We start from the raw sequence: 9,969 nt of genomic DNA, 5'->3' as shown, positions 1-9,969 counted from the left end.
ATATACCTCTAATTCATTGAACATAATTATAACATAAAATCATTAAATTTTATACTGCATAAATTATTTCAAATATAACCGCTCGACCATCTGACAGACCATAATCAAAGTGGTAACTAGCCCACATTTTCAATCGCAGAGAATAGATTAACTGTTTTAATACTATTTTGCTCACTTGCTCATCACATTCATTCTTTTATCCCATAACAAATAAACATCCATGTATTTAAAAATAATTTTTCTTTTGTTTTCTTTTATTATTTCCTAGCAATTAAAAAATGTATTCAATAACAATTAAATGTTAATTACAAACTTAAATTATTTATGTTAAGTGTTACATCATTAGTTAATTTTTATACAATAAGAAGACATGTAAGGCATGTGATGCCATATAATTTATTAATGACTATTTGTGAGATCTACATATATAGGTGGCACACTTCTCTAAATCTTGATCGGTTTTACTGTAGTACTTATTGAAGTTTATACGGTTGGCCAACGAGTGTAAAGCTTCCTGGTCATCAGTCGATACTTTAATGAGTTTTTTCAAAAATTTCACTAAATCAATCTGAGGTAAAACAAAAATATAATGTTTTGATTAAAAAATAACTCTGATGGTGCATTATCATGGCATTTCAAAGTCAAAACTTAGATTTAAAAACTATTGGTTATTATATTTTTTTTATTATGTAACATAATAAAACTAGAAATAACAATTTTGTAACCACACTATCAATTTTTGGACATATGATCATACGACACATTTCAGATTAAACATTATGCTATGCAGCATGCAGGTAATGATATGTTATTTCTGTGATCATCATTATTCATATAGACTTTTCATTACACATTTTATCTATATGCAAATACTTTATAGTGTTCTGCTGTTACTCTTAGGCCCCACTTGTATTTAGACCTCAAGATTCTTTAGCCTCTAAATATGTGACATCATTAATTTGTAATGTTTTATGAATGTCATCTAAATACAATTAGACTTTATCTACATAATTGTTTTGAATAACACCTATTAACTCATATCAGATATGCATGTTGATGCTTTAAGATATGAGAACATGTTTCAATTTTTTTAGTATTAGAATTGTTTTGAATATAAATTAAGTATCAGGTACCGTAGAACCATCATTTAAGTGTCATAGATGTGCAAGCAAATGCATCTAATGGTACTTTTTGATTTGATTTTGTTGTGGTTACAAACTGTTACTTAATGAATAATACCATACATTTTTCAAGTCCAAATATTGACTTTGAGATACACCTTAAACCTAAGACAAATCTATAAAACATAAGTCATAATACCTTATAAGAATTACTAATCTCTTTGATGATACTTTCATATCTGTCAACTTCCAACAAGAACGCCTCTTTTGCTTCTGCATCATTGTTCTCAATTTCATTGCAAGTACCATGCTCTTCAATATATTTTTCTAAGTCTTTACGTCTATTCAGTTCATGCTCAGATTGGCTGTGAAACCTTTCTTGAATGCCCCGGAGTTCCAACACAGATTCGAATAATTGGCGCATTTTTTTGGATAAATCCTATAAAACACAGTTTATTAGAATATAAGTTATTTTCAGTTATGTATTTAAATAACTGACTGAAAGATATGGAAAATACTGAAGTCAGACTGTGTCTTATAAGTTAAATATTAAATTATATTAGTAAAATATATATAGTAAAATATTCTAAAAGTCCTAATTATTCCAGATCTTTTTGTACATTGCTATGTGGTTATTCTGTATTTAAAAAAAAGTACCAAAAGTATTAAAATTAACATTATTATAGTTAAAATTAGATATCTACTTAAAACTGATTTAAAACTATTTCATAGTAAGTTGTAATAAATTATTTAATCGCTTAAAATAGATAATAATAATAATAAAATATAGATAATTAAATATATCATAAAGGATGTATTGTAAGAAAAGATCCAATTAAATAATATAAGTTATAACTAATACTAATACTAATATTATTTGTACATAGTTGTATATAAAAAATAAATAATAAAACCATTGCATGATGTGCAATATTGTGAGGCATATATTTTATGTTAGGCCAATATACAAAATAGTTGATTAGAATATTTTTATTGAGATAAGTTATTTTTTAATTTGTGGGCATAGGATTAAGGCTAAGTCCTCCTTATTACGTTATTATGTTTGTAATGAAAAACTATCAATTTACATGAGTTTCTTCGGTTTGTACGGATCTCTTAAAGATATTTTTCAAGAAGTGGTTATGCGCTTCGATCACTGTCTCCAACAAGGACGCTTTATTAATAGCCTCTCGAAAGTGTTCCCATTCAGTTTCTATGACATCAGATAGTACGTAAAACTGTATTTGTCGTACACTGTGTACCATTTCTGCTACCAGGTTGTTGGTCCACTTCAAGGCATATCGTATTTCTGAAATTGGTCATTCAACATAGTTCAGTTAGTTCTTGGTGCAGTCTGTTGAGTCATTTTTAATTGTAATGTAAAAATTATAGCATGCAACCACCCAAAACTTTAATTTGATAAAACTAATTCCAAACATGAGATAATTATTTGAAAATTTTAACCATCATGTTATAATATACGTTAGATATTTTGTTGCCGAGCAAAACTAAAATCTACAAATGTTAAGTAGAACCATTTAGTTTGTACACTCAGATTTGTTGTTCAGTGGGACGCTATTTCAGTTACTTATAATATGGAGTTCGAGTATTTCATAAGGTAAAATTCCTTCCTCAAATAAGACTAATTATTGCTAAAAAATTTCAACAAGGATTTTTTTAATTGAAATTAAACATAACTGCATTATACGACCTATATGATATAAAAGTGAAATAGGAATTAATGCTAACTATGTCTAATTTCTATACAATGAACAAATAATGAAATGTCTAATGAGTAAGTTTAACATGTATAATAATATTTTATAGTATATAATTTAAAAATAGCCGAGGTTATGCCATCGATTACACAACGGATAATTCTGGATAAAAATTAAATCTGCGAGTGCAGAACCTGCTAACTCTCCGCTCCCAAAAAGTATTCTTGTATTTAAGTTACTTAAATAGTTATATTTAACTGTTTTACCTGGAACTATGTGGTATGAAGTTTTAATCTGTAAATTCAATTCCCTCCACATTTGAGACAGCACAAAATCTATTCTTTTAAGACGCCACAAAAACACAAACATAATTGAATACCTTCCACTTCCGCTGAACTCAAAAATCTAAAAACAAGTATATATATATTTTTTTTTAATGTTCTAAATGAAACAATTAAGTTATATTTAGGTTCCAATTATATCTGAATAACTTTTTTATTAAATTATATGAATTTGATTAATAATTAATAGAGATATCAGTATTGGTGAATTATAACAACATCTCTAATTGTTTAGGAGTAAAATTTATAAAATTTTATTTGCATTTGGCTTTCTTATTTTCATTCATATGATGATGCTTCTATATAATACAATGTTAAGTCTTGGTAGGTTACTATAGGCGGTATTCACATTTTTTTAATTATTGAATCATAAATAATCTGATGGGCACAATGAACACATAGATGTAAATTAAGTATGTATAGTAATTAATATTAAATACATGATACGCATTTAAGTACAGTAGGATTATATATTAAGCAAGATATGTGAATCAACAAATCAATATTATTTGGCACTTTAAATTGAAATTACTTTTTAAACAATATTTCATTTTTTAAAGTAAAAGAGAAAACATAATTAGAAATTTTTCCTCTACAAAGAAAATTGAGAAATCATAGATATGTTTTTGGGTATAATCCATAAACTGTATACATTCTTGGCTACTAATAGATTTTAAATTAATGTTTAGATCATCACTAAGAATAATAGGTATTCAATAATTATAATAACATGTTTCAATAAATAGTATTAAACGAAATTGATTATACTTAAATGGTCAAAAAAAAAGTTATATCCATCTGAAAAAATCTATGTTAAAAATCAAAATGTTTAATATTGTTTCCTAATATTAATAAACATTCCTTTCACTATATTAAAAATAAAATAATTTAATTTATATGTAGAACATAAAATTAGATCTTAATAAGAAATTGTATACATTTAAAGAGATTAATGATAGTATTTCTGAACAATTAATTTTGTTATTTAACAAATTGTTTAACAGATATAAATTATTCAAATCCCTTTGTTTATGTTATTATTTAAATTTTTTATTAGTTTTGAGTATGGAAATGATGTTGGACAGTGATATGATTATAAATGTTGATACAATACATTATTCATAAAAGTTTTTAATCAATCATTTTTTAACCTTGGATTTAAATTATTTTATATAAATAAACTTACAATGACTACAATACAGCCCCTTACTATATTATAACTCCATTGACCTATTTTATTAGTAATATTATTTGTATCTAGTAGGTAATAAAACTTACAAATAACAGAAATTGAATAATGTTATTTAAATATATTTAAAATCCTATCTACCAGAGGTTATGGTAATTATAACTACAGTCCAACTTTAAATGTATCATTGAGTTATTCAAATATCTGATTGTGGTACATACAGTTTCCAAAGGACCACCAGTCGAATAATCCAATTGAAATATATCCCATCCACAATCTTCTCCAGATGTGAGCAATAATTTTACATCCAGTGTTTTCAGTATTGTAGGTTCATCATATTGAGCATTGCTCATTCTTACAGCAGTGTCCAAAAAATTTCTAAATGTATGAGGACCAAGTGTACCTGAAGATTTATCTAAATGAGGCCTATTATAAATTAATAAATGTTAGAATACACATTATTGATATAATTAATTGTCATACAATTGAAACTTACTGGAGAATTTCTAACAAACTTGTGACAAAGTCTCCTTGTCCTAAGAGCATATAACGTCGAAGTCCCTCGAAGTGTAAAAATAACTTAAACTTTTCTTTTAAAATATCCAGTACTACAGTTGAAGATTCTGTACAAGCCTTGTTAATCAAATCAGAAATAATGCTACCTTGTTCTAACATTGGAAATAAATCTTTATCTAAACACAGTGTATAGTTATCAGTTAATAAAACTAAATGTTTAGCCAATACTCATGTTTTAGAGTGCTTAAAATATAATATTAAATAAATAATTTGCTAGATTTACTTACCCCCAGAATTTCGAAGATCCTTTAGAGTTTTCCTGGATGGTGTTAAATCGGGTTTACTCTTACAAATTGTATGTAGAAAATTTATATACCTACCAGTACGAAAAATTCTATTAACATCTTCTTTAGTAAAAAAAGCTGGAACCATAGATTCCCTTCAACAAAAATAACATAAATAAATAAATTTATTAAATTTATTATATTCATAATCATAACAAGGCAGGTACTGACCTAATCGTGTATCGATTGTTCCACATATCAAGATTATTTATGTCTGGACATTGATAAATAAAAAATTCATCATAATTATCTAAAAGCTCTCCGTCAACCATCCAATGACACATTATCATCATTAATGGTCTAGTTGCCTAAAATTGTTTAATTAATCCCATATATTTTACATAAAATCATAGTTATAACAAGTTATCATCACTTACAACTTTAATCATATTAGTAGCCATTTGTTGTAAATAGGGATTAGCACAGTATGCAAATGGTGCAATAACAGATACTAGCTCACCACCTCGTTTAGTACCATCAATCATTTTAACTGTATATGCCAAATCCTGTAATTGTCCTAACCAAAGTACAGACCAACACAATAAATTTCCGAGTGAATATTCTTTGGATGTATCGTATGCTTCATTAACCTAAATCAATAAGATATGAGTGTCAACCCATAAAATGTATTATACAATACATAATATACACATTAATATAATTTAATTACCTCTTTTTGCAATTTGTTAATACTGTCATAGTAAATACATAGTTCCTCATGCAAACAGTGCGCTATTCCTGAAGCTACTGAGCCATTCTTGTTGTCATTGTTGTTTTCAATATATTCTTGCACAATGTTATGAAGATATCCAAGTTCTATTAGCCGATTCACTTTGCTAGTCTGGTAAAAGTCTAACTATAAATTAAAAACAATACATAAATAAGATAAAGAATACACAAGTTTGAATAAATAAGGAAATGTATTAAGCACTTACTGGTGCTGTAACAATAAATTGTTTTTCGTTTTGATTGAATTCTATCCAATGGCTATCAACTCCTTGGAAACAGTATAAAAGGCTCCGTATAATTTCAATATCAGAAATTGTATCTAAAATTTTTTTTATAGATTAATATATTACAAAAAAAGCTTGATGTAACAAAATGTACTTTAGGTCTATAATGGTCCATAAAAACCATTTTAATATTTGTATTATAAATTATTTGTCAGATTATATCTAAGTCTATGTTAAACCATAGAACAAAAAATAGTATAATAAAATATTTATATTAATATATGTTACTTATATACTAAAAGAATTGCAAATAAAAAAATGTTCTTAAGTTTTCTTCAATCTTCAAATTATCCAAATGTTTTTGTATATATTTGTGTTTAGGTTATAAAAACATTGTAAAAATCTTAAGATTTTTGTTGACAACAATTTTGTCCAACACAGAACTTGGATTTAGTTACAGACTAATCTATGATTGATTTGCCGTGAATGCATTAACATAGACAAATAATGGATTCAGAGCATATTGGAACATGTTTCAGACTATTAATAATAACAATTGCTTTGATTCCAAGTCAAATATTGCAGATCTTTTCAACTACCAGAAACTAATCACAAAACTGGCTCAATGTTAGGGCGAAACAACAGTTTGATAGTTTGAGTTAACATTTCTTGTGAATTGGAATGGAAAAACTACTACCCATACTTTTGATAGTACTGCGGTAGTTTAATCAAACATAAAATATAATTAATTTGCTTAGATTCCTTGATAGGAATCATAATGGGTGAATAGTCAACGTAATTTGACAGTCTATTTGTTTTGGTGATGATAATTGACAATAAAACTTTATGTTAAAAACATATATGGTATAGTAAAATGATTACCTTCTTGTTTGCTCGTTTTAACACTCTTAGGAGTTGACATTTTTCGCAATGAGTCTTTGTTCATTTTTGAATGTAGATACTTATTACTAATAAGTTATTAATTATAAATCATTTATAAACAACACGTCAGAATTAATAAAAAGGCATTATTTTTTCATAATTACACGGAGAATTGAAACTATGAAATTAAATTTTAGAACAATTATATTATTATTTCTATGTTTTTAAACATTATTATTAAAATTCGCAACGAACGTTCAAAGGTTTATCATTTCCGAGAGCGAACGATGACTGATGAAGTGAGGAGCCAGGAGCGTCTCGGTCTCGTGTGTTGACCGGTATCACAGTTTTCTTAACAGCATACTACACAACAGACAAAAAAAATAATCGCGCCATTTGATCGTTAATAATTATAACTGATAAGATGAATGCTGATTATGAAAGTAACATGGAAGTATTAACCATATACCACGAGTTTAGGCCAGAAGGAGTGATAAGGATAACAAAATATGTTTACAATTTTCAATGTTACAATGAATTAAAGAATTAATTTGTATTAACTTAGGTAAAGCTAAATAGCAAATACTTAGTACTGTGTCTACTGTTTTGTCTATACCGTCCGTGACATAAGACATTAATGCATTACTTAAGTCACAGTTTATTGGTTACGTGAATAAATTCAATAATTTAATTATTTACACTTAAAGATTTGATGTACGTTGCACTATTACAGAACTAATTTATTATGACAAATGAAAACTATTGGTAAGCCAACGATGATTTTTTTGTGATAACTATATTATTGTGTGTTGATGTTTTCACATACATGTCACTACTAAGGAAGACTATTAAAATAATTTATATTATTATTTGTTATAAAACAAATAATTTATGTCAATAATATTTGTTTTTAACACTTAAAACATTAACCTAATGATTTTGTTTTATTTTCTAGAATTTTCTCATACGTTATGTCATATATAAACAAAAAATTAAATAGTAAAATCATGTCGGACGATGAATCTGTATCTGATAGTGATTATTTAACATCTGTTTTGAGTATAGTAAACGGTTACTGTAAAATGAATTTAGTTGTACCACAGACTAGTTTATTTTACTCTAGCGATAGTTTATTGCCAATAAATGCCAAAGTAAACAATACTACACTTAATAATAGAAGTCATAATAGTCTAGTGATTAATTCACCTGATAGCTTGACAAATATATTAAAAAATATTGATTTAAAAGCTGATAAAAATATAGATGACAAGAGATTTCATTCACCTAATAAACCATATGTTGACGAGTTTCAAGTGTATTCAAAACCATCTTATTCAGACAATAGCAATCGTTTAGAAAATACAGAGGAAAATAAAAATGAATCACCTAAAGGTAAAAAAAAGAAAAATAAATATAATAAAAGTTCTATGTCAGACAATCAGACTTTAGTATCTTCTACACATACAGATCAGAATTCTTCAAATGAATATTTTAATCAGTTTGAAAGTGAAGCATTGGATGATGGACATATGAAGCAAGAACAAGTAAGAGATTTAAAATGTATATATGCTCTTATATGTAAAAATTACAACAATTTTATTTAAATATAACTTGCTCTTAAAAGTATTTTCATAATTATACTAATATAATATTTTATCTTATTATATTTATTGATTAAAAAATTCTTGTATTTATTTGATATTTATTTTTATAATAGCTTTAAAATTTACCTTTCCAAATGATTTTATTATTCTTAACATTAGATATAGAGGATCTATATAATATTTTAACAATATATATTTTAAATTTTTAGGAACTGCGAAAAAAACAAATGAAAAATATCAAAAATAGTATTAGTAATAATGGTTATCAAACAAGATCTCGAGCATCATCCTCACAACAAAATCCTGAAAATGAAATTACAAATGAAAATGTACCACAACAATCTCAATGTCCTCTGTGTTTTGTACTATATCCTACACCAGATATTGAGGTAATTATTATGATTTTTTTAATTTGTAACTATTCAGTGTAACTGTGTAGCAACACACAAACAAACTAGTTCAAAAAAGTCTTATTTAAACACTTGCAATGCCGCTAACGCGTATACACGTCAACAGACTTTATTCCATTGGGCCAGTGACGCATTTACACGTCAGTAACATTTACGTTTGTATCCACCATAATTTTATCAATTTTATTTTAATAAACTCTGATATTTAAACCGGCTGTAGACAAATAAACCCTAAATTTAAATCTATAGTTGGGTGGATTTTCATTATTTAGATTCGCGTTATCAAATCATTGCGATTGGTATGAACAACATGGCATCGCGGTATAACCCATGAAACCATGAGCGGCGTTGAAAGTGTTATATTATCTCTATTACAATTAGATTTTAAAACCTACTCAAATAAAATTATATAAATACCTAATGAATTGAATAACAATTTTATATCACATAAAAGTAGTGAAGTAATTTTTTTTTTCATTTTTACCAAAACAATAATAAATTATTATTATAATTTTGTTTTACAGGCTCATGCGTCAGAATGCAGTATTTAAGTATCATTGCACTATTGTATTTAAGGGATTATTATTAAATTAAAGTTATCTAATATCTTTATTTGCCTTTTTATATTCATTTTTACATTCCTTACTTAAATTAATAAAATAATTTTGTAAGTATTTTCTATACTTAATTCATTAAATATTATTTTTGTATACTATTAACTGAAGATAAAAGTTAATTAAAATATCTGTTTTTTTCTGTTTAATATATTATAATAAATATGTTAGATGTAGACAAATTGTCTACTAAAATTTACTATATAATTTTCAAATATATACAATTTTAAAAATATATCTAAGAATATGGATGTAAAAATGGTAAGACAATTAACTA

General features: G+C 26.1%; 2 protein-coding genes across 3 annotated transcripts; one reads left to right on the top strand and one right to left on the bottom strand.

Annotated features, from left to right (window-relative positions):
• Positions 1 to 252: 252 nt before the first annotated feature.
• Positions 253 to 7,128, bottom strand: LOC113557107 (gamma-tubulin complex component 3-like). Its single transcript, XM_026962418.1, has 12 exons — positions 7,065 to 7,128; positions 6,165 to 6,277; positions 5,900 to 6,085; positions 5,607 to 5,819; positions 5,401 to 5,537; positions 5,173 to 5,324; positions 4,866 to 5,061; positions 4,591 to 4,795; positions 3,106 to 3,244; positions 2,210 to 2,430; positions 1,321 to 1,560; positions 253 to 568 (listed from the first exon to the last, which is right to left on the bottom strand). Exons 1-12 carry the CDS (start codon positions 7,126 to 7,128, stop codon positions 407 to 409), a joined length of 2,028 nt encoding a protein of 675 aa, XP_026818219.1. The 3' UTR covers positions 253 to 406.
• Positions 7,129 to 7,567: 439 nt separating this feature from the next.
• On the top strand, positions 7,568 to 9,690 carry LOC113557291 (putative uncharacterized protein DDB_G0282133). Of its 2 annotated transcripts, XM_026962739.1 has the most exons (5): positions 7,569 to 7,829; positions 8,020 to 8,456; positions 8,532 to 8,608; positions 8,878 to 9,057; positions 9,603 to 9,690. In XM_026962739.1, the coding sequence occupies exons 2-5, from the start codon at positions 8,036 to 8,038 to the stop codon at positions 9,627 to 9,629; spliced, it is 705 nt and encodes a 234-aa protein (XP_026818540.1). In that variant the 5' UTR covers positions 7,569 to 7,829; positions 8,020 to 8,035; the 3' UTR covers positions 9,630 to 9,690. The 2 variants fall into 2 exon arrangements, with proteins under 2 accessions (XP_026818539.1, XP_026818540.1); XM_026962738.1 differs by having other exon boundaries at positions 7,568 to 7,829; positions 8,020 to 8,608.
• Positions 9,691 to 9,969: the final 279 nt, after the last annotated feature.

Source organism: Rhopalosiphum maidis, chromosome 3 (assembly GCF_003676215.2).
Source record: "Rhopalosiphum maidis isolate BTI-1 chromosome 3, ASM367621v3, whole genome shotgun sequence".
Taxonomy (NCBI): Eukaryota; Metazoa; Arthropoda; class Insecta; order Hemiptera; family Aphididae; genus Rhopalosiphum; species Rhopalosiphum maidis.
Note: the sequence above shows the minus strand (reverse complement) of the source record. Positions and strands in the feature narration are given on the sequence as shown.

Excerpts from the sequence above, each read along its gene's own strand:
- LOC113557291 (XM_026962738.1), top strand. The coding sequence starts at position 8,036 with ATGTCATATATAAACAAAAAATTAAATAGTAAAATCATGTCGGACGAT. Across the intron at positions 8,609-8,877 it reads GACATATGAAGCAAGAACAA|GAACTGCGAAAAAAACAAAT; the intron begins GTAAGAGATTTA and ends TTAAATTTTTAG. Across the intron at positions 9,058-9,602 it reads ATCCTACACCAGATATTGAG|GCTCATGCGTCAGAATGCAG; the intron begins GTAATTATTATG and ends TTTGTTTTACAG.
- LOC113557107 (XM_026962418.1), bottom strand. The coding sequence starts at position 7,128 with ATGAACAAAGACTCATTGCGAAAAATGTCAACTCCTAAGAGTGTTAAA. Across the intron at positions 3,245-4,590 it reads CTGGTGGTCCTTTGGAAACT|ATTTTTGAGTTCAGCGGAAG; the intron begins GTATGTACCACA and ends ACTTGTTTTTAG. Across the intron at positions 1,561-2,209 it reads TACAAACCGAAGAAACTCAT|GATTTATCCAAAAAAATGCG; the intron begins GTAAATTGATAG and ends TGTGTTTTATAG.